Source organism: Nipponia nippon, unplaced genomic scaffold (assembly GCF_047370975.1).
Source record: "Nipponia nippon isolate SJK-2023a ecotype South Korea unplaced genomic scaffold, ASM4737097v1 scaffold_3, whole genome shotgun sequence".
Taxonomy (NCBI): domain Eukaryota; kingdom Metazoa; phylum Chordata; class Aves; order Pelecaniformes; family Threskiornithidae; genus Nipponia; species Nipponia nippon.
In genome coordinates this window covers 45670267-45695942 of record NW_028262347.1, presented here as the reverse complement: position 1 = coordinate 45695942, position 25676 = coordinate 45670267, and the positions used below count along the sequence as shown (strand labels likewise).

General features: G+C 35.5%; 1 protein-coding gene across 4 annotated transcripts in view; it reads right to left on the bottom strand.

Annotated features, from left to right (window-relative positions):
- Positions 1 to 25676, bottom strand: part of METTL25 (methyltransferase like 25) — a 63674-nt gene that overhangs the window by 31211 nt on the left and 6787 nt on the right. For all 4 annotated transcript variants that reach the window (XR_015706548.1, XM_087766257.1, XM_087766259.1 and 1 more), the window contains exons 2-5: positions 23561 to 23725; positions 18662 to 18762; positions 12484 to 13116; positions 9667 to 9811 (exon numbers count right to left, since the gene is read on the bottom strand). Coding sequence is in view for 3 of the 4 variants with exons in the window: in XM_087766257.1 (XP_087622383.1) it covers positions 9667 to 9811; positions 12484 to 13116; positions 18662 to 18762; positions 23561 to 23725 (1044 nt within the window). In the remaining variant the exon portion in view is untranslated. The remainder of the gene's footprint in view (positions 1 to 9666; positions 9812 to 12483; positions 13117 to 18661; positions 18763 to 23560; positions 23726 to 25676) is intronic.

Here is a 25676-nt window from a genome sequence, read left to right as displayed (position 1 = left end):
TCTGAAGTTCCGTATTCGAAAATGGCATTTGCTTTCAAAAGAAAGCTTTCTGTTTTTCTTATTTCAGTTTGAAAGATTTTTTGTATTTGTTCTCCCTTGTCAAATACGACAATGTGTTTATTTGCCTAGTTTGGTATAAAATGTACAATATAAGAGATTTTATGGTGAAACAATCCATTTTTTGCTGTTTCAAAAAAGGTAAATTGACAATTATTTGATACCTTATTTTTTCAAAAGACTATTATTACATTCCTGCAGATGTTACTGAAATAAGTGGTATATTGAACATGTGTAGTTCATCATTTTCATGATATTTTGTTTCCAGAGAATTCATGTCAGAGTCCTTAAAGACTGCTGGAGAAACAGGCATTAGTTCACATACCATAAGCTCTTTGCTCTTGACAAACAAAGGCTGTCACTATTCACAGACTCTATTCCGACAGCAGTCCGGGAAGGAATTACCCTATTCAGACCAGCAGAAAATATACAGCGATATTGTGCCTCAACAATGCTATAAATACTACCATCCAAACAAAAGAGTAATCTTGCTTACCAAGGATTTATAGCTTTAGTAATTCTTCTGCTCTCAGTGTAATTAGTCTTTTTGCACTTGATCTCAATAACAGTCATTATAAAAAAAAGTGAAGTTTCTTTTTTCTTCTCAGCTATGTAGTTTTCATTATGTTCTAAATATTCTGACTCCATTTCAGAGCATGAAATTGTTAGGGACGTATTCTGAATCTCCTTGAGAGAGTACAAGCTATTTAACTGTGTTCTACATGGTGACAGAAGAAAAAAACTTATTGACAGATAACTTTCTTAGGTCAGTAGTGTAATTGTCGCAGGCAAACAAAACATTTTTCTTTCAATGGTTATAAAAGTAAAAATAATTCTGTATGTTCTTTTGATAATAATTTGTATAGACCTCAATTTTTCTTTAACTTTAATCTCAAATCTCTTCAACCTTTTGGAGATATCTGTGTCTCTACAGAATTTCTTATAGATAATTCTTATAGAATTTCAATAGATAGTAGTTATAAGACTACCATTGTGATAAAGATTTAAAGGATAGCTCAAGGAAACAAAGCATGGAAGAAAAGCTAAATGCAGTTCCTAAGCCACAGAAGGAACTCATCAGATGAAATATCTAAAACTGAAGGATCCCTAGAAGAAACTATAGAAAAACAGAAGTTGTAAACATCAAAAAATTGCCAAGGCTATATGGCATTCATCCAAAAACTAAAACCAGGATAAAATTGTCAAACTGCAGTGTGCAACTTCTTGATTAAAACTCTTTCGTTCTAGAGACCTGAAAAGCAGGTAATGTAATATTAATGCTTATGAAGAGCTAAAGGGAAGGTCGAGGGAGTTTCCAAACAGGAAGCCTCACATTTATATGGAGAGAAAGTATTTTAAAGAATAGAGTAATTGGATATATGAGCAAATATAACATATTTGGGAACAGTCAACGTGACTTTCTTAAAAGGAAATCATATCTCACAAACATATTGGAATTTTTTCTGAAGGCTTCAAGTTACACGTAGACAAGAAAGATAGAGTGGATTTCCAAATGGCATTCAACAAGACCATTAGAGAAGCTATCAAACACAGAACAAGATAAAAAGTATTCTTATAGGTAAGTAATTGACAGAAACAAAGGATGGGAATAAAATATCATTTTTTCCAGAGGACAGAGATCACCAGCAGAGACCTAAGGAGACTTGTGTTGGAACAGGTTGTTGAACAAATTCATAAATGATCTAGAAAAGTTAATGAAGACTAAGACAAAGTTTGCTGATGATCCTAAGCATATATAAAAAATAGAGCCATTTCTAATAAAAATTAGAGATGAAACAGCATATAAAATTCAATGTAGATGAAAGTGATTCAAATTGGGAAAAATATTAACTTTAAACATTGAACTTCAAACTTTGAACTGAGAGCTGACAGTTCCATGAAAAGATTAGCCCAGTACTAAGAGGAAAAAAAAAAAAAAGAATTATTAAGGAAAAAACCTAGAAAACACTATTATGCTACTATATAAATTTATGCTGCATCTGAATCTTGAATAGGGTGTTTGGATCTCGTTTTCTCACTTCTGGTAACAGGTAATGCCAGCCAAAAAAGTGCAGAGAAGAGAAACAAGATTGTCACAAGTAAGGAACATATTTTAATAACAGGAGCAAGTAATACGAAAAATTAAAGCTGTAAAACAGAGAAAGGGGGAATGAAAAAAATCTGTAAAATCATGAATGGGATGGAGAAAATAAATAGGGACAGATATGTACTGGCTTTTACACCCAAACTTAAGGGGTATAAAAAAACAAACATGCAGTTAGTGGCCCTAAAACAATTAAAAGGAAATGCTTCTTCACACAACAAGCAGTTGATTTCTTACTGTAGCATGCTACACGTATGTTCAAAAGCAATCTGAAGGATTCAAGGAACAAAAATCCATCAAGGGCTACTGAATGCAAATATACGACTTTGTTCTAAGAAGCTCATGACTCAAAACACGCTGGAAGAGTATTTGGAGGAAGCATTGCTATGTACTCCCTATGTTTTTATACTCTTCTATACATGCCTGCTATTGGCCTCTATGGAAGACAGGATACTGGAATAGGGGAACCTTTGATGTTAACAAACTGCATGATTTCCGTCTCTCTGTTATGGAGGCTGAAGCCAGGCTGCATGCTTATTTTGTATCTTCATTCTATTTTGTTATCAAAGTAGTATTTTATATAAAAATTAATTAAGTCTTCTTTCATATACTGATGCCACATCTGTCAAAAAAGGCCTGAGGATGTGATATAAGCAACGAGGACATTCAAACTACGCTCTCAAGTCTACCAGTGTAGCAGACAGAGTGTGAAAGCAAGCTAATTCATTAACATATGAAATTGTACATTGATAGCAAAGCCAAGAATTACAGAAGTAGGGGGGGGACAGAAAGAAGTTTGCAAAATTCTCAGCTATTTCAAGTATTTAAGAATCTTGAAAAATTCAGCTAAAGCTGTTTCTAATATAACATCATGAATCTGATGAAAGTTTGGTGCTTATTTTAAAGTTGGGATTATCTCAGTGGATTTATGCCAATTTAAACTAATTGAAGATCTGTTTCATAGTGTGTTTCAATCATAAAAATAACATGGCAATTATGTCACTCAACTTTTTCATTCTTTTAATAAACTCCATTAATATTAATGAAATTACAACAAATCTGTATTCAAAAGTGTTAAGCTTGAATCATAACCAAGGGACAATTATTCATCTTTAGTGATTCTGAAATCCTTGAGGATTCATATTACAAAGTGATACCAAAATCTTGCATGCATTTTCTAGTACTAGGACAAAGACAGAGTAATTATTGAGTAAAGATTATTTAAGATGAGTAAGTAATTTGAAACAATGACATAAAATTCTCAATAGCATCTTCTGAGATTGTAATTAAATGGAATTAAATTTCATTTTTCCTTCCCCTGAGATCTTTCAGTGGAAAGTAATCTTTATTACCCTCATCAAAATCCTTCATGCACAGCCTATTTTGTCTTTTTGTATACACTGCCAAACTCAGTCAAAGCAGTACTGAAACACAAATAACCCAACCTGTTTTAGGTCTTCTATGGCATCTATCTTCCATAACATAGTAGTATCTCAGTCTACTTCTAGGATTCCAAAGAAAGGAGAGGAACTACTTAAACTGCCTTTTTCCTTCATGGGAAAGACTAAATCTTCCTTGGCCAAAGACTTCACAGTTCCTTGAGTTTGGATTTTTCCTAAAAATCTCATCACTAAATGGGATTTTGCTGGGGGAAATGGGGGCGAAGAAAAATGTTCTGCCATTTCAGGAAACAGAATCAGTTGTCATTGAGATAATTTTCAAAACCCAAACCTAGGGTATGCTTTAGTTACTGTGCATTATAGAAACCTTGGCTTTCTCAATTATAATCTCTTATTGTGTACACACACAAAATTCTAAATGTAAGATAGTTTCAGGTTTTAATATATTTTTGCTACATTTATAATGAAAAATTTTTATTAACTTAAATAGGTAATGTTGTCATTTAATGTCTGTAAAACTTACCTAGTTAATATTTTTTCAAGTTTCTTTTTTTTTTCAGGATCAATTTTGATAGAAAACATCTGGGTTTTAGTGACTAGTTAGCTCTGTCACAAATGCATGGAAATGTGCCCTGTGCAGCAATATCTAAAGATGCCTTGGAAAGAAAATCAACCTTTTTGATCTTTTGCTTGGAAAGTGTTTTCCTGTGTTGCCATGGTATCAGTGATAGCTATTTTAAGACACTGGCTGTGGAATATCTTTGAAAATATACCTAAGCAACACATAAATCATCTGTACTCTAATACTTCTAAAACAGTGATTAATCTTTCCATATTTCAGTGGAACAGAGTGATATGAAGCCATTATGTTTGTGTAAGGAATCCTTTAGAAAATTCAGTTTTGAAGTTTTTGTCTGCTGAATCCACCTTATTCAAGGCCTTTTCAGTTTTCACAAATCTGCTAAAATTCTGTATGTGAATTTTGACTACCCTTTCCATCGCTTTCAGTTCCCTTAATTATGTTCACTAGCTTTTAAAAGTTAGAGCATAACAAATGTAGCCAAAGTTTATATTTATATAACTTGAGAGTCCAAGGCTCTTATTCTTCTGCAAAAGGCTTGCTGACTTCTTCCAGAGTACCTTATTGACAAGCTACTCTTCACAGCTTCCAGGATGGCTCTAGAACTCCTCTGCCCAGCATGTATCTTCTTCTTCCTAGAGCAGTGACCTGACATTGGAAATCCTTACAAAAGCTGGAGTTCACGATTTGCAATACTTAAGCTAACCTCAGAAAGGGTTTCTATTGGACAGCTATCATTGAAATTACCTATACCACTACAAGTATGTCTTATTTCAAATTATGAAATCCTTATAAATAAGTAGCTCCTTAGCAATAGTAATTTTTTTCCTCAAAACAGAGGACATCATAGCGAAGAATTTCACTGGTTCCTAGACTGGAACTGATGTGTTTGGTGGTACAGAGGATGGAAGGAAGAGAATTAGAATACAGAAACACATCAATTCTTTTTTATAGAAACTCAAGTCTTTTTGAAAATATCTTAATTTGCAGTTACTGTCTGTTAAAGGATAATCATAGTCCAGCTGGTACATTGCCCCAGAAATGTATTAGCTGAATGTAAGATAAAACAGCACCCCCAAATCCTAAGGATAGCTCCTGAACAGAGGCACAGAGTTTGTTTTAACCTAAAAATCATTAGCAAACTGATTTTTTCCCAGAAAAACTGCCATAATGGCTCACTATGTAAATAGGTTTATGTAAAAAGTCTCTAATAAATAGTAAAATCCTTACTACTCTGATGTAATTGACTATCCGATGCAACAACAGTGAAGAAAAACCCCAAAGGAATCAATTATACTAATGGCTAACTGCATTTTATCCATAGAAGAATCTCTGTATAAACAGCTAATTCTACTTAGAGAAAGCCAAAGTAAAACTACTTAGAATTTTTCAAGGGCTGTCATAATATTCCTTATTAACTGAAATTTAGTATTTGATACTGTTTATAACAGCAGTGAAGTTTAAAGACAGGTGTTAAAAGTCACTGCCTTCAACTTTTTGTAATTGAATTGAAATTTGACATTACACAGCACCTCTTGGTTGTTGTAGTTACTAATAAATCAAAACAAAGGCTTTCATGATCTTAAGAATTCAAAGTTACTCCCAGTATAATTGGAAACGTGGTCCCATTACAAAAATTTCCAGATGAGTTTAGCTTACTTATAGACACATAGAAGGACACTGTATACTGATTACAATATTCAGTACTGTAAGACTGTAACTACTGGCACCTACTTTCATCAGAAATGCTCCCAAAGTATTCACAATGGGTCCAATAGCAAACTGAATCAGGCAATCTTGCAATATCTTTACTATTTTTAGAATATATGAGAAATGTAAGGCATTATTCCTTGCAGTCAGCTCATCAGAGACAAAACCTAACTTGCGATAACCAAGGTGATTCAATAGGCTGCCAAAAATAGCATGGTAACATTTTGTTGATTTTTTTGTCAACTCACCACCTCAGACTTCTAAACACTACGTTAGGCATTGAAATAGGTAAAATTTCTTCCCATGAGTATCAGTTAATTCCAGTTAATATGAAGTGAAAAAGCAATTTTTCACTGGCCTCAAACAAGACTGATCTTGGTATTAAATAAAACTTAACTGCCAAACAACATACAGCCTAGCCATCTCAAGTTATAGCAACCGTCAGTCCACAGCAGTTTTTTGTGGGCTGGCACATCTGCTTCAACTAGGCTTATGAGAACAAAACCATTTGCATTTACGTTAAAGAAAAAGAAGCAGCAAATATGGAAAATGTGCTACTTTGGGGGAAGGAGCTTTGAGGTGGACTTGCCTCAACGTTGTCCTCAAGAAGATAAAAAAGCTTTTAAACCGGGCAAAAAAATTAATATAAATATACAATAGAGCAATGACATTAAAACAGAGAAGCCTCAAAGTTACTAAATGAAGATAAAATTAGTAAAAAATGCTATGTAACAGAGCTTCCCACTGCGTCCTCGCAGGCAAGCCCTTGCTTACAGGACTGATTTCAAACAAATAAGTGATTTCCTGTGTTGTAGCAAATTCTGCCCAATTCTCTCTGCTTCTTAGGAAGATCTTCTATCCATCACCGCAGAGATCTAGCTCTAAGTCTGCATCCTAATACTCAAACTAGTCTCTCCACGTAAGGCTTCTACAGGTCTCTGCAACCTCTGGTTGATGCCAAGATTAGCCAGTAGCTTCCCTGAGCTTAAGTGGCAGAACCTGGGCAAGTGAAGGACTACCTACAGTAGAGATTATATTGGCTTAGGGACCACACAAGCACACTGGAAATACACAAGTGCATGAGACCAGATGGGATGAATTTCAGGAAGGTGAGGCAACTGGCTGGTGTCACACAAAGGCCACACTCTATCATCTTTGAAAGGTCACGTCCATTAAGGGAAGTTCCTGATGACAGGAAAACAGCAAACGTCACACCCATCTTCAGTCTAACCTCAGTTCTCAATAAGCTTATGGAGCAAATTTTCCTGGAAACCATGCCCAGGTCCATGAAGAACAAGAAGGAGATTGAGAATAGCTGGCAGGAATTTACCAGGGACTGACAAACTTTATTGCCTTCTGTGATGTAGGGACTGACTCCATGAACTAGGGGAGAGCATAGTCATAGTTTACCCTGACTTTAGCAAGGCTTTCAGCAAGGTTTCCTTAGTATCTTTATAGACAAATTGAAAAGGTATGACTCAGACAGGTGGACTCTAAGGTGGGTAGAAAACTGATAGGACTCTGAAGCTTAACAGTGAAGCCTGCATGTTAAGGGATGTGATTATTCCTCTTTTTTAGCACTTGCGAGAATGAGAGTATGTAGAGTGCTTCTTTGGGCTCTCCAGCCCACCACTCTGACTTACTGGAATGAGTTCAGTGGTGGCAAGAGGGCTACAGGGCTGCAGAGAAGGTCAAGGAGGGATCTAACTGCTGTCTTTGACTACCTGAAGGAAAGGGAACAGAAAAGATTAAGCCAGACTCTTCTTGGAGGTGCACAATGAAAAGACAATAGGTAATGCACAAGAGCTGCAAATTCTGAATAGATATGAGGAAAAAAAACTTTGTGGTGAGGGCAAACATTGGAATGGGCTGCTGAATCACTGCCCTTGGAGATATACAAAATACAACTGGACAAGGCCCCGAACAATCTGATCTAAGTTGGCCCTGCCTTGCGCCATGATCTGGACCAGATGACCTCCAGAAGCCACTTCCAAGTTAAATTATTTCATCGCAATTCTATGATTTGGTCCATTTTGGAAGCAGTACCAAAATTCACTTGCCTCAGACAGCTGCAAGAGGAATTAGTTTATTTCTTGTACAAGTGAATTGTGGGATCCATACCATCTGATTAGTTACAGAGTCCTCTAGCATCCTCTAGAATGGTTTGTCAGTTTGAAATCCATGCATAGGAAGCGTAGACACAAGCTATAGTCCTAATTCTTTCCCATTTTCCCTTTGAAGAAATTTTAGCTCTTAGATATTGTCAGTCCATGCGTTCTTACCCCTCCGCGGCACATTTACGAAAAAAACATATAGTAGATGAATCTTCTTCTGCAATTTCCTTTTATTCTGCCTAAAAAAGTTCTTCTTTGAGAATAATTCTTATCCTTTAAGCTGAGAAAAATCAAACAGCTAGAAATTCCAACATGCAACTTGGCTTCATTTCCATACTGCTATGAAACTGCAGTATCTCTTACCACCGTGCACATACATCTGTTTGTTTGAACTTAGAATAGGTTATCACACCTGATCCTTTGGTGGTGTCTGAGTAACAATAATTTAGTAAACCCTTATGCACTGGTCTGGAAAAAGTAATCCTACAGCGAGAATAGGAAGTTGTGTCCTCTTTGCAATAATAATAAACAACCAAATGTTTCAGACACACAAATTTAATGACAAGTGCCTTAAAGTTCATCATTTTTTAAAACTCTGATGTAAAAGGAATTGTATGTTTTTTACTAATCGCATTTCTATAACTTAGGAATTTTGATTCTATTTTCTTTTTCTTTGTTTTTGGGGTGATCTGAAATAACTATTGTTATAAATATTGTGAAATAACTGAAACAAATACACTGCAAAAACTCTTAAAATTGTTGCAGAGCGAGATAAAAACAACATGAAAAGATCATTAAAGCAAGCAAGAGCTAGCATGTGTCGTGGTCAGTCTGGAGCTGTGCCTTAGCTGCCTGAGCAGCCAACTGTTAAAGAGCAGCAGCTGGGTTCCACTTGCCTTTCTGTCCGTGAAGTTCCCTGAAAGAGCTGAAATAAACTTTGCCAATCCACCCCTCTCTCAAATTTGATTGATATGATGATCAGGTTCTAGGACTTTGGCAGACAGTCATTTAGAAAGCTCAGCTACATACCACTTGTCTCAGGAAAGCCAGCTACTTAATGTTTTTCATTATGCAGAATTTACCTTTCAAGTAAAGATACCAACTTTCTATCAAAAATGAAAAAAACCCACATTCAAAGGAAAACTTGCCTATAATGTGAATTCCCAGATAATTTTCAGGTTGTCTCCCCAGGAAAAACTGTTATCTATGTACTGTTCTACAATGTTCCAAACTGGCAATGCCCCAGAGCACAGCACTCAGATGAGTGTTTTTTTGGAATAATAACTCACATTACAAGGACTGAATTCTGCTCATAGTTGTATATGTACAACTCAACATAAGTGGATCTTGCTTGCAGACAGCCAAGGGCAAAATCTGGTACAAAATATTTCAAACGGATGAAAACATATTGTGCTAAAAAAGCCGTCACATTTTACAAGTGAAGTAAGGGAATAAAACCAGCTGTATCCATAACCACATAAAAACATTCTGCATTAATGTCCCTAATTTCAGTAAGAATATTAGGAATATTGGCATAACAGAAAAGCTACACGGCATCCTGGAGTGAATGACCCACATAATGTAATTAAAACCAGTACTAAATAAGCCACTGGAAAGGAACAAACACAAGGAGGTTATTAATTAAAAGGTATAATACTCTCAACATGCAAACTTGCAGCCACAAGTTAAGCTCAGAATTACCTTCTTGGTTTTCAAACTGTTCGGACAACAGATGGTAACAGCAGCCTACACTGCAAACCGCTTTGATTTCAGGTTTGGCAGTAAAAATTCGTAGTGTATTTGCAGCAAGATCGCCACATGTATGTAGACCCACCATCATACAGTCCTAAGAAGAAAAAGAAAAAAAAGCAACAATAAAGCAACTCCCTCTTCAACTGAAAGAGCACGAATAACAACAACAAACTCCAAAACCGAAACATGCTGCAAATGGTTATGGAGCTGTAAGCTTTAAATACACAACTCCATGAGGACTCCTGCTGTTCTGTTCTAGAACTTTTCAATGCATAATAAAAGCTCTTCAGCACTAAGAAAACATGGTGCATTGCCTCTGTGGAGAGACAGACTGCTCATCGTTTCGTTCAGGTAAGGAACTATGCATCTCTGCACTCTACCTCCACCTGCCATGAGGTAGCAGAACTTCAAGAGTGTGAATAGCAGCTGGTTTACCTACATGAAAGGGAACATCTATGTGGTGATTGGGCATGGGCCATTTTCTCTTGTCTGTCCTAGCTTTCCTGTTATTGTTATTACTACTACTGCTACTTCTTTTTCTTACTTCAGTTCCTTTTTCCTCAATTTCCTTTTCCCCTCTATTTCTCCACCCAAATTATCCCTCTTCTCACCATTTGTAAAAAGATATTTCCCTTCCAGCATTATTAGTTGGAATCTACATGGTAAACATGGTGTTGCTGTGAATTTCAGCCTTATTTATTAACAAGGTTACCAACAAGAAATTAGCCCAGAGACATTCAACCGGGATACCTTTCTATAATCATTCTGACTTTATAGGCACATCTATTTTTGCTGCTCTATATCTGATTTTCTCACCCATCTGTATTATATAGTATATGTATGTGCAAAACAGTAAAACCTCCCCTTTCCTCTGTTTTTTTAATTCTCCCTGTCCCCCTTTCTCACCTTCCACTTCATGCTGCTTCTCTATGCTTGCCCTCCCTCTCCTTGTCTTAGGATCCAAAATTTTTAGGTGGCAAAAGTTCAGTTTCAGTCCAGCTTAGTTTTTAAAGACTTTTTTGCCTGGCCGTCAGCTTCAGCTCACCATTCCACGAAGCTTTTTTCCACATGCAATTACAGAAAGAGTGGAACAAGACTAAAGTCTGGAAGCTAAGGGAAGAAATACACTTGCAAGGGCAGCAATTAAACACCAGGACAGCAAAAGTTAGAGAGATTCTTTCAGGAGTAAGCTCGTGGAAGATGGCTACCACATGCAAGATAGAGGAAACACATGACAATGCTCAAAAATTCTGAACAATATGAGGGCAGTCTGTCTGCATCAGGTACACTTTTGGACCATCACTGACTTCGGTAAGGTTGCCTGGGTATAACTGAAAGTACTTTCTGGATGTTCGCTTAAGCGTAGCAAAATTTCATATCTCAATATCAGTCCTGGGCTATACAGAAACATGCATTCCCATGATCAGCAGATTCACTTCAGAATTTATGGTATAAATCAGTAAATAATTTACCCATTCCCTATTTGTCCCCATCTTAGGAAAATTTGAGAAAGAAAAAATCAATTTATGGTTGCAATAAAAAATTGTAAATATTTGTAAAACTGTCTCTAAAAATATTGTATTTCTAAAAATTCTCAAAGTACTTTTAAAACATGTAAATGATTGCACATTTTAAAGATTTTTAATTACACACATCCATCGCACCTAATGTGCAGTTTTGTTATTACTGATTTTTAACACAATGAAGCTTTTACTTTTTCTGACCATTTTTTTTTTGTTGTTACAAAGAAAAGCAGTGATATAGGATATCTTCTACCTTTTACATTATACAAATTACATGCTAACAGGTTACAAAATCCAGCTGTGCAAATGTAAAGGCATATGCTTCATCAACAAACCCTTCTGCTCAGGCTGTCTTTTCCAGACAGACATGAGCTTGCTCCACACATTCTCAGGTAGTCGGTGCAATTTATTAGCTCAAGTTATAGGGCCATCAGCACAAACCTATGGTCTTGAATCACAGATGAATGACACCCCTGAATATAACAGTCCGGTTACTACTGAACACAGACAATTTTTTATCTTTCCATAAAAGACTGAACGTATCTACACAATCAACGTACATTAGCTCAGGCATAGGAACAAAATGGCCATACAGCTTCTAGACTTGTGTCACTGTCTTTGGGCAGCTGAGCTTGGGCTTGTTTGTGTAGACACAATCCCCACCAGCTAATAAATTACTAAATGAACTTAAAGTAACTCTGAAAAGTCAAAATATAAAAGCATTATTTGCAAATAGGTTTCTTTACAAACTCTATGTTGAGTATACACAATAAGTTCTCCTATGCCTTCAAAGTTCAATTGAAACTACAAAAATATAAAGCTTAAAAAATAAGAAATTTCAGGAAATTTCAGGAAAATTGAAATTCCAGTGCTTAATGTATCCATCTACCTGGTAAATATAACTCTTTTCATAATAATTAGATGTTATCTATAACCACAATTGTAAAATACCTGAATGTGCTAACATGTATGCTGTTAACTTTGACAGCTGATTATTATCTACCCCATAAATTCTAAAGGCTGCTTTACATATTCAAAATAATCCCAACACATACATTAAAATAGAAAAACAATCTGCATCTGCTAGACATGCTTCTGCTAACTGGCTGAAAAATATTATTGGGCCAGAATATTCATTTACACCACTGACAGCACTTTATATACACTCAGCAAACATTATGTACATATGGAAATGGCAATATAAAGACAATGGACAATCTACTTCAAATATTAGTAAAATAACCTCCAGATCTGTTATGATGTCACTGAGTTCTGTTTCAGCAGTGATGCAAGAGGTCAATGGAAAATACAGGTTTGATTCACTCGACTTGCTCTCTTTAGCCTTCACAGATGCCATTTTCCTTTGCGCCTTTTCCTCTTCACAGAGTTCCCCACAGTTCCACTGAGATGAAGAAAAAACTTCTACAGCATCAGCAGGCAAAACATTTAGAACAGCAAGAACCTCTTCAGAAAGTTTGCTCTCATCAGATTGTGTCTGAGCCACCAAATCAACTTCAGTATGTTTGCTGGTTTCAGATGTAGCTATTTCTGTGGAACCACAAGAAGGAACTAAATCTTGGATAGTCACTTGGTCCTGACTTTGAAGACTGCTGTGATTATTTAAGGGCTTTTCATTGATTGCTTTACATTTAATTTCACTTTCCGCTGGCCTGTCATTTGCCTTTTCCAACGTCTGGCTTTCGAGGTTTGCTCTTCCTCGACTCTGATATGCTCTCCAGTGTTTCTTCAATTTCCTGTTCCTTTCATGAGCACCATTAGTGTTGGTGTTTGAGGAGTCAATTCCATAAACTTTCAAGTTATATTGCATGGACAAAAATGAACTCAGGTAGCCTTTTCCAGAACCTATATCAATCACCTAGATAATGTGGAAAAAAGAAAATAAGATCTGCTGCATTAATGAGCAACAAGACACACTTCAATCAAATGCAAAATAACTCCCTAAAAATTTAAGCATGGATTTAACAGCTACCTTATCAGTATTATCCCTCCTAATACACTTAGTTCTTTTGCTTTGTTGGTCCATCTTCTGATTTTAAAACACAGAATTAAGTCTTAACTGATTTTGCTCCAGAAAACAGACACTGCAATGCTTATGCAATGTACATGTCCTGACTCTTCTGGGAAAGACTTTCAGTGTATTTTTTGACACAGAACTTCCTTCTGCTACAGAAAATAACCATAAACCAACACCACCTGCCCTTGCCAAACTGGGTCAGGATATAGAGTTAGCAAAGAAAGCATTCACAGTATTTAGCCTTAGGCACCTAGCTTCCACTAGGTCTCAGGCCACAGGCTGAGGAGTCTACTACCACGAGTTGTACAGAAATAAGCACCTTCAGATTCGGTGCCTGACTTACTTCAGATGTGACCTAAAGACAGGTGATACTGATACCCTCTTTTATGTCAGAATGCTTATTTATACCACTTTCCCATTTTGTGAAAATGATCCATACAGCTTTGATTAAAATGAGGATGCTTTTGTAATAAAACAAAGGGGTTCATAGGTCACGTGCTTTCCACTGCCTGTTCTGGAGGAAGGAGTGAATAGAAGAAATAACTAGCTGACAGTTTAGTTTGTCTCACAGTTGAAAGCATGCGCTCGTTCAGTGACCGATATAACACGGAAAGGAAAACACCATACAGAGTAGTAGCAGAAACAAGGGTAACCTGAGACCCTTAAGTACACAATCACAGCTTTATATCATGTGTGTTTTAATTGGTAATAAATATATAACAAAATATTTTGCAAGAATAGGCAGAGTGACATTTCTGTAAGGGAAGAAAATTATAATGTTCGCTTCTGTTCAGCTGTCTTCTCAAAATTGTATTGACTAGATATAATGACTTCTTTGTAGATATTCCTGAAAGTGTTTGATTCAAGAACATTTATGTCTTGTTCTTGATCTGTCACACATTCATAAGATAGCTCACACTGATACTTCTAAGTGCAAACAGCAGCATACACTACATGGATCCATCTTAAACTCAACTGAATAGTTTTTTACCAGGTAAAAGTACTCAGTACAGCAATAATCTTACTGAAAAGAAAAAGAAAGATTTATTCCTTATTCCAAGAAACTTAAAGATTTGTACAGCCATGGAATTAGAAAGAAAAATTTGAACCAATGTCACTAAAGACTATGTAAAAGAGTGGAAAATACACACTGCTAGGTAAAAATTGTTTACCCAGGCTGCACATGGCTTTCTCATCTGCACTTGTCGTGTGATATTGCTGCATATTTGCCATCTAGGTATGCTACAATCCTCAAATTTCTTGAATGAAATCAGCACAGGAGTGGATTTAGTGAAATAGAATTGATATAATCTAAGCATAATTTTTGAAAATGTGATTTATTTGTCACATTTATCACCAATGTTTTCCTAGACTATCTAAAAGTGAAGGAAAGAAAAGCGTTCGAGGAATTATTTTATCTACTATTTTATGTAACAGGTATTAATATTATGCAGAATATGCACACCTCCACTTCTACAAGGTTTTTAATTATTTCTGTTAAAGGCAGCACTTGAACACGAGTCAGCTAGTGAACTATTCCTAACTTCTACATGTGACCTCTAGTGGCTGTAAAGACAAACTGCTGTTTGGGTAAGGTTTTTTTAGTTTCCAAGTAAAAAGAGAACAGCAATATATTGTTAAATTAGCACTGGGAGAACAGTTTTAAAACGAAAGGAAAATTTGACTAAAAATAAGCAGGCAATGATCTTGTGCTAAACAAATAGACGGCATTAAATTAATCCCTGCTTTACCTTCCCTTGATTACATAAGGAAAGGTAATCAGCAATCCATAGCATATCTGCCAAGCATGAACTTTTAAAATGAAATTTCCATGATATAATGAACTCCAAAGGTCTTGTCCATAGTGAGTTGGGTACTATGTTTAAACACAGTTTCTGGCACAGTGCAATCAAGAACTTCGTTTCCAGAAGCATTCCAACATTTCCCAGCACCAAATCAGAAATTTAATGGATGCTGAATGCAGAATTATATCATACTTACATTACACATTGCAACTCTTGCTGCACATGCTGCAATTTCCAAGGAAAACTTTCACAAATACATTAAAGAAAAGAAACGTGCATTTAAACAAAGAAGAATCATCACTGGCTTCTTTTCAGAGTTCAATAAAAAACTTCTTTATAAAATAAATTTCTACTTGTACAATAGGAACAATGCTTAAAAGGGGCAGTAAACAACTGAAAAAAACCCTTTAGTTAGTTTGCTTTAATGTTTTAATTCAAATCATTAACCTAGAAGTGATTACAGTAGTAATAAAATTTTTGCTTTTATTCTCATTTTACTATTTATTACACTGCATTATAAAATACCACAAGAGAGTAATATCCTCTACCACCCATTATACATCATGGGTATGGAGGTGAAATGGAGGGCATTTTTCAAGGAGTCAGTGATCTGTAATATCTGAAAGAAACACCCTGAGGACACGTGCTGTTGTAAAACATGTGTTGTGTTTTCATAGTTCTAGATTTTTTAATTAAATGCCGCATATAATTTGTTTTGTGAGAAGGATAGAAAAAAATCAATAAGGAAAAAACTCTCCTAAAACTTTACAATCCCTGTATTTTTTTAAGTTGAAAGGTAACCAAAACAAAAGGAGTTGCTTTTTTAATAACTTAGAAGGAGGCTTTTCTTTTTTTTTTTTTTAAATGTAACTGGAAAGCTCTTTTCATATATTAGGGATTTGTAACTTTGCACAAATAAATTTTGTTACAGCGTATGACTAAAATGGAAAAAAGTTAATATAGAGCAGTCAGCATTTCATATTCAGTGATATACTGAAATAATATTTTTCATTAAATGTTACAATTTTTTCAAAAAATAAACAGAAAATAATCCTTTGTCTAAAGATACTCCAAGCCATCTGACAAAAGTGCATAATCACTGCATGAAATTGCAGCATATTGACAGATACTTAATAATGATTGGTTTGAAATTTTATTAGTAACCAGCTACATCGGGACTTAGGTTAGGTCATTAAGGTGGCTCTATTTTTTTACTCTCTGAATACGGGTTTTCCTTTCCTTTCATGCCTGAATCCCACAGGAACTATTTAAAATCTAAATGAAAATGCTATATGAAACACCACCTTCCAGCAAACACAGAGAACATTTCGTATTGCGTTATAAGCAAACTACACTCTCCTACAGCTTTTTAAGTACATGAAAGTCTTCAACACTTGAACAACTAATTCTTGCCTGAAGCAAAAGGTAAGCAAGGCAAAAAACATGCTAATGATAGAAGAGATTACTTTCACCAATCTGCTGCTACTGTACTTCTATTCTTTACAGAGCACATCCACTTTATGGTTGTGGAAGGCACCCATACTTGTCACCGCGGCTGGCTCTTGAAAGAGCTGCTGGAGAGATCACCTTCCACCGCTGTAAGTGATCGCAGATGCTCACAAATAGATTGTGTCTCATCCAGTAATATTTGGCCTTAATTGCAGCTCTCTGTTTACTTGGTAATCCCAGTTGTAAGGAGAAGGCTGCCTAAAACTTTGCCTTCATCAGTCGTTCCTCACAAAACAGATGTTCAGGATTCAGAGTTTTGATCTCTGTTTCCAAGGATGTCACAGGCCTGACCCAAACCCATCAAGAGTACTGCATCATTTACATTATCTAAATTAAACTCAGTCTGAGCCAAATAACTTCCTAATCAAAGTTCAGCTTCAGCAACTCGGAGCTGAATCCAAGTTTTGGGGCCTGCCCTTTGGTCTATGGCAGCAGCAGCAGCAACTCGGGACGCTGCAGTTACATCTCTACCACTGAACTGAACAGAGCACAGCCACGTACTCTAGCCTCCCCGCACACAACCAGCCACACCGTTAATTTTTAGCAACCCCCTTGGTGCAGGTATGAAGCCAGCCAACTAGCACTCTCCCATTACAAAGGCCAGGCACAATATGGGGGACAAGATATACCAGAGACCATAGTAATACAGACTTGGCCTGCCCAACTGCAGCTGTCTCTTCCCCCTTACCCACATACGATACTCAGACGTATTTACTTAGGAAAAAAAAAAAGGCTCAGAGGGAATATGTTCAGCATAAAATCTAGGCAGGTACCTTATTAATCTTTGGTTTTAAACAAATATAGTTTGTTCTCCACAAGTCTTTGTGGGAATGAATATTAGGCTGGAGGAAATTAGTCCCCGTTTACACTTACAGCCCCTTGCACAGAAAGCAAGTGCAGATCAGATGTAGAAAGGAATCAAATGCAGTGTCCAGAGCCACTAGTCATCTACAGTTTAAAGCAAGGATGAGTCTACATTAGCCAGTTATTAGCATTATAGAGATTAAAATGATTAAACCAATTCAGTTATCCCAGATACTTAAAAATTTAGTCTTACCGCAACAAAGGTCCAAGACGTGGAATCAACAGAAAGTTTAACATTGAAAAAGCTTACAGAAATATAAGTATGTAAACCGAGGAAATGGTATTGGTGTACTTTTGTCTAACAGAATGTGAAATACAGTACTCAAAAAAGTCAAGAATTATTGGGATGCTTGTGTTTTGTCAACAGATCCATCAGTAAACATCTACGAGGTTTTGATGCAACACTGATCTCGTGCACTGTGCAATCATAATTACATTTAAAAAAAAGGGCAAGTTACAATCAAACTTGAGAAAGGAATCCTGTAATTCTTCACCATCCAAGGATGAACTTGCCATTTTATGTATGAAACAGCCAATTCATAGAGTAATCGCCGGGTGATAATGGTATTGGGTGCCCAGATCTGATATGCGTTTTACCAAATGTACTTCATGCACACTCTGCTACACAAATCTCTACTTAATCTGGTCTCTCTTCAAACTAAAAAGGTCATAACTAATTCCTAACTGATAGAGCTCAATCCATGTTAAATAAAGGTGAATAGCATTAAACAACAGGAAACAATTTAAATCTCTTGTGCCAGAATAAAATGAGCTTTCAAAATTTCTCAGATTTGCTGCTTTGGTCTCTATGTGGCACTCTTGTGCACCTGAGAGAAGAAGAATGAAGTTTTGCTCTCCTACTGATGGTCATGGTAAATTGCCAGCAATATAATACTGATAAACAATGCAGTACCCATGCATAGCAAAAAGCAGTACAATTTTTAGCTGCTCAACATACAGAGGATGATTATAATTCCTTAAAATTTTTCATGAATCATAAAATGATTATGACTCACTGAAAGGCAGCTCCTTTGGAATAATACATTTGTAAACAAAATTGTCCTCCAGCTTGGCCCTAAAAGCTCTTCTTTAGCTACAATTATTTACAGGAAAAATAAGAACAGAATATCAAAATGACATAATAGAACACAATAATGAGAATAATTTGGAAGGTATACGGTAACATACAGTAAGAAATGCTTTCTTACCTGCTTTATACCACAATAATTTGCTATGTTGTTTACCAGCTCTGACATCACCTGCACTTCATGTGATTTCTTATTATTCATAAACTCATCAGTTTTGATCCCTGTATCAGATTAAGAAAATAAATACACATTAACACAACCCATAATAATAAAGATTTGTGACCAATCAGAAAAAATACCAGCCTAAAAATATGCTAAAGTATTTTTATATTTTAAGGATAGTAATTTTTAATTAAAAACTCACTAAATTATTACAAGACTAAACTTCTGAATTCCAGATGAATTAGTAAAATTAATCTACTGTAGAACTTAGTACTGTTAGTGTAGTTTTTTTAAGATGTAGCATATCTAATACTTGACCAGATACCAGACAATAGCTACTACTATAAAACCGTACTATTTCTTCCTGTTCATTAAAAAATATTTATTTTGTGTCATTTATCACATTTACCTTTACATATATGAAATAAAAGGGCAGAGACAATTAATAATCAAACGGTACGGCTTGTTAATTCTGCAGAATTGCTCACAATATCACGTGGGAGATATCTCAAATAAAAGTTATAAGCGATGCTGGGTAAATTCAAAGGAAGAGGCACTTTTATTTTCTTTATTTACCCCATGGATGGGTTACAGAACTGTTACATCTTATGGTAGAAAATCACTCATTTCAGTGTTGCTGGAGAATGTGTTGATGTGATGGAGACAATCTCTACCATGGGTTTACTGCTTGTGGAGAATACCAAGCACCCATTTGCTAATCTCTACATCCTCCGACCAAAGGAGAAGCTCAGAAGTTGCTCCCTTGGGAGAAACCCACATATTTCTATTAGGCGATCAACATTACAGTACACTTGGCTCTAGTTAAACTGATGGAACTTTTTATAAGTCTGAGTGATGGTAGAAGAAAATGTACCGTTACTGATGAGCATGCTCCTAGAAAACAAGACTTTTCTACATGACTAGGCAGATTAATATACTTTGCCATTCTCTGCTTTTTGCACCGTATGTGTTCATCTGTCCAGAAACTGATCATTAGGCAAAAACTATGTTCATTCCTTGATCAGATCATGCCGGGAACAGAGCCAAGAGTGTTACTTCTTTAAAAGAGAGTGGGGAATTGAACTGAGCTCATGAGAAACCTAGTGTTTTCTCTATTTTTCCCAAACCCCACAGGATCTCTCTATTTCTTAAACATCTGGGTTTTTTATAATAAACTGTTATGACAATACTTAAAATCTAATATAGACTCTATGAACTAACAAAAGAAAAAAATAGACTAAAATACTTTTAAACAAAACAAATAGCAGAAACAAGTGTTTGTCATTTCACTAAAGAGTCTCTTCAGCTTTAAAAGATCAACATGGTGTCCTAAAAAACTCTTAATTTATAAGCATTTCAAATGAAAGAAAAAATTTTTAAAAAGTCTCTTTCTTGTTTATATTTGAAAATTTTTGTGTCTGGATAGGCTCATCAGAAGAAGCAGCAGAATGGGAACAGGAAGAAACAGACATTTAACTTCTTGACAGAAATAAAAGTTGTTTTGACTCTTCTCCAAAGCAGCACTGTCACTTTGAACTATCACCACATACTGCACCTTTTACTCTTTGCTGTATTATGAACTCAAAAGACTGAACTGGGTAATGCTGTGTGAAGTACCATTTCAGAGAGTACTTAAGCCAAATTAAGTATTTCAAACATTGAACAAATCCAGAAATCCAGAGACAAGACCCAACTTACAAAAGCTGAGGTTCCAGGGGGAAAAAATCATAGTTTGCTTATACTTACATATCTAAAGTATTTATCATCTTAGCTACCAAAGTTTCTTAACCATTTTTAGACTTCTTTTCCTACTTTTTGCAGAATGAACACTCTGCTTATATCTCAGCTCAGGGAAAATGATACTGCTTGCAGAAAATTATGGATTTTTTATAAATTTTATTGTTGCTACATTTTCTGCAAAATTCTGATAGGTTTTTTTTTTTACATTATTTTGAAAAAACAAACAGACATATTACAATCTAATAGAAAAACTGTATTTGGGGACTGTTTTGTATTGCCAAGACAACTGCAAATTTGAAAAAAAGAAAAGTATCCTAATTTTAAACAAACTCTGTAGATTCATTCTGCTATCACAAAATTACTTTCCTGAAACAAATAATTATACATGTAGATTTCCTTGTTATGTGTACAACTGATGCAAGCAAAACAAATACTAATTTCAAAAACCGTAAGAAATTTAGAGATCCACCTCCTTTTGTGATGAAAAAAGAAAGTGGGGTTCGAATGCTTCACAGAAGTACCCTGGATATAATAGAGTAACAGAAAGATTAATGGTACTAATTTTAGCTGGTACTGCAATGTTGCTTATTTCCATTGTGAACCCCTAGCACAGGTAGCTGCTTTCCATTTGAAAAACTGCTTCAACTCTATACTGCCATTTACAGCTACATCTTTAGTTGTGAAGCTGAACAAATTGAGGAGAGACTGTCTTTTATACAAGGCTAATGCAGAACTTCCTAAGATCTCCTATAGCAGGATGCAGGGGTTTCATACCCCAGCTGCCTGTTGGAATTCAGATACACCAGATAAAAAAAAAAAAATTCACAGTCCACACCAGACACCACCACCTATATAGAAGTTACACTACTGTGATTTAATTCCATAAGCCAGAGTGAGGGACTGGGTTAACCACATACTAAAAAAACATTGAAGCAGAGTGATATTCCAGTACGTGGAATCTAAAGACGGATTAGTTAAGTCATTGCATGACAACTACCTTGGCCATAAACACATTGCAAAGGTAGAGAGTACTCTTAATCCAATACTCTAGCAACCCTCACTTCTTAGATTAGATATGAACCCTGTAACAAGAGAAATTGTCCCTGCTGGCATCCTCCCCTTGGGCCAGGCTCTTCTGGACCCCGTGTGCTCAGTGCAAGCAACCTGATGGTGCAGTAAGAACCAAAGTGACCTTCGTTAGGAAGCAATGGAGAAAGCCCTTTAGACTCAGAACTCCATTCTGAGTAGCTGTGTCCACAATATGCTTAAAATGTTTGTGCTTACCAGTTATTCCAAGGAAGGATAGCAATATGTCTACATTAAGATGGTGAAGAAGTTAGAGAACTATGCAAGTATGCAAACTGTGGGAACAAGCTCATAAGCATGTTTGTCTTAGAACAAGAAAATGTATTAAAAACATCTGAAGCATAAATGGAATTATCCTGATGCATACTTTTCAGAATGTGAGCACGGCCATCGTAAAGTTGCCAGTTTTCTCAGACTTACACTTCTCCTGACTTGCAAGGTTTAGTATGTCAGGAAATAAATGTATTTTCTGAAATACAGAATTAAGTCCAAAATATCTAAAATAGCTTAAAGTTAAAAGATCACAACTTTCATTTGGCAACTTGCACGTATGAATCCATAATTTGGTATTCTGCTTCTGCCAAATGATTACCAGGAACTTCAATTAAGTTAATTTAACTGATACGTACTGCCAATTCAACACAAAGGTTTTGAATTATAATACCATTGTATACATTTGGAACACGTTTTATTTTTTCTATGAAGTACAATTTAGAATTACTGCATCACAAACCCAGGCCCAAGTTACCCAACTGAGCAGCACTCCTGCAAGACACAGAACAAAATATTCAGCAATTGTCTTATTCCTGATGTTCCATTCTGCATGACAAAAAGATGAAAGAATCCTTGCATTTTTGTCTAAGAAAGCTAATGCAGGTATGAACTCAAATATGACTACACCAATGTAGAACTACAGAATTACAGAAAATTAAGCAGGGAATGAGAGCATAATAAAAATGAAAAGAGCTAAAAAGCGAGCGAAAGAAAAGCAGCATACAGTTGTCAAACAAGAAAAAAGGGCTTCAGATGAACTAACAGCAGAAGGAAAGAAGCCAGAAAGTAAACTTAGAGTAAGACTGATACACAACAAACCATTAAGACTATCTTAGCTATGGCATTTTAGTCATTCTAAAGAAATGGAAAACTGGGGAGTCAACCATGGAAAATGGCAAAATTGGAAAGAGAAAATAGCTGTAGAAAATGGGAGAGATGCCCAATATATATAATGGTGTTATCACTTAGGATAAGAAACATCAGAGTTTTAATGTATTATAGAGATAAAACACACCAGAAAGCAAAGGCAGAGAGCTGCTCAGTCTGTCTCTGAAAAACTAATGAGAAATCTGAAAGACAGTGACAAACCTATAATGACTGAGGACTCAATAAAGAGCACATTTTCAGTGAAATTTATACTTACTTTGACTGTGCAGCAGTCAAAGTAAGTATAAATGCCAGTTTATCATCTGATACAGAAGATATAATCAGGGGCAAGACTTCCAGTGTCCAACTTGATGCCAACTTGAGAGTGTTTTAATCCAATTTCTTTATAGAAAATGAAATTATTCTAGTTTTATGATATATATATTTGGTATTGGTCCAAAACATACAGAATTAATAAAATCTTTTTTTTTTTGAGACATCAAACACTTAGTGGGCCATATTCAGCTGAACGCCAAAGCACATACTTAATACTAAACAAAAGATGCAACAAAAAAACCCACTTGCCAGATTTTAGGGTGAGACTTTTAAAAAAAAGCAAGAATAGCAACCATGATTCCTGCCACTTAGGGAGAAGAAAAACAAAGAGAATTAACAAGACACCTCAAATAATGATGTGGCTTCTGCCTATCTCATCCCCTTTAAAAATGAATCTCAGAAAGGGTCTACAGGTACTGAATGCTGTGACCCCTCTGCTCAAATTTTAGCAAGAGAATTCATTTTCTAAACAAAAAAACCAAACCACCCTCCAAACCCAAAATTCTGCAGGTCCTATAGTGAAAAATAAAAATTTAAATACAAATGTAAATATACCTCTTATTCCTTGATTGTCTCCTCTAAGTGCTTCAAGTATGTCTTCTAACGGGGTACATACTCCAAGGTTATACAAAGAATAAAACTTAGCAGCCAGGGCAAATAAATGTACATTGATAAGCTTCTTAGAATGTTCACAAAACACATTGGAAAACGTGTCATCATCTGTATAGAAAAGAAAAAGAAAAGATTTCTGTCAACAGAGCTTAACTTCTCTGTAATAGTGCTGACCCAGAACTACAAGCAATAAATATGTAGTATCAGACAGAACTAACCATTTATTCTGCTTGCCTAAGTGGGAAAATTCATTATTTCTCTTTCAGCTGTATTCCCCCTTCAGAACCGAGGTCAAATTTTACTCTTAGCTTAACTAGTGTAAATGTGGAAAAATCTATTCTTTTAGTATAATCGACAAGAGAATTCAGTCAACATTATCACTTCTCTTCGTTTACAAACTTGCTCATTATGCATTTCCTAGTCACCCTCATCTGATAATATATACTACTAGATTTTTTAAGAAATACAGCTGTTCAATATACAAATTATTTTGACTTACAATCACTATATTCACATACTTTCCAAGCTGCTTTGTAACTGGTGAATCTGCTGGGAGAATTAAATTTACTTTTATTACCAACCAGGTGTGAGCCAAAGTTAGATTCCAATGCATATTTTGTTTGACTCAGGATGAAATGCTTCAGTTTGGTATTACTTAGTTCTTAGTTTCAAGAATGTACATTTATTTTTAAGTGAAACATATTGGCATGAATAATTTATTGTCTGAGACTGTTTTGTATTGTCTAATTTCTCTCTATTTTAGCTAAAACTATTGTGAATTCTACATAGTTTTACTAATAAGTTTTAAATATTTGTAATTATTTTAAAATACACAAAAGCTAGCAAGTCCAGCAAACAAACTGTTACAAAGATTTAGAAAATGTCTCCTGGTTTGCCTTTTGTCTCATGGGTAGATGTTGAGCAAGTACATACCTAGCACGATAGCCTTCCTGAATCTGGCCTACTGCCTGCATGACAATGGATACAGCTGTTTTTATTGACCTCACCTTTAATGCTCTTAATTTTCTTGCATGACCACAACTAAAGTTCATGCATATACTACAATTTATTGAAAACAGTCCCAACAGTGTCAACACGTTAATTTTCATGGTATTACACTACAAAGGCATAAGTCCAGCAAACAAACTTTGGACCTAACAAAGAATAAATATTGGCTAAGCTATGACCAGAATTAATATCATTTCAGTGTCTGCATGGTGCTTCTTACTCCTCTCTACCACAAAATCAAAAAAGAAAGCCATCTTTCTCTATAAATGACTTTCTTATTTGAACTTCTGAACATCCAGTAACTTTTACTTAGTGAACCTTCATGAAGGATAAGGGTGTAACGCGACACTAGAAAATAGAAATAAAGAGAAACACTAAACCAGAATAAAGACTGCAAAGTTTTTATGGAGAAGGGGTAATTTTGCTTTCCAATGTCTCTGTAAGATATGTTACAGAAAGACAAGAAATTAGCTGTGTGCATTTTGAAATGACTGAAAAAAAATAAGCTTCCTTTCTGACAATACCTTCAAATCAAGCAAATAATGGAAGAGACTAAGATAAGGTAAGATATAGGATAAGATAATCACTTTCGGACAATGTACAGAATTGCTTCCCCCCCCCCCCCAAAAAAAAAGAAGTGTCAACAACCATAAAAGGTGAATATCTACACACACACAGTATTTTTGCTTTCTGCTGGGTAAATGTTATGGAAGGAGTTCTTAAAAGAAACTGTCACAACTTGAGTTATTGCTGAAGAAGAAAATTTCCATTTATTTTTAAGGAAGGTTCACTCAGTTAACTTATTTTAGATTTTCTGGGAATGAACAGTGTTCCAGAAAATTTATAGACATTCACAAAATGAATGTAGTCTGAATCAGTAAGAATGCACAGGAATCTTTAGGTGTGGTGCAGTGGGAAGAAATCACTAAGCTGTCAAGAAAGAGAACAAAGTCTAAGAGACTCAACAAGCAATTACATGCCAACAATTATTGAGAAAGAGATAGAGATGAGACATTAAATCAAAAGGTGCAGAGAGATATTTTGACCAGCC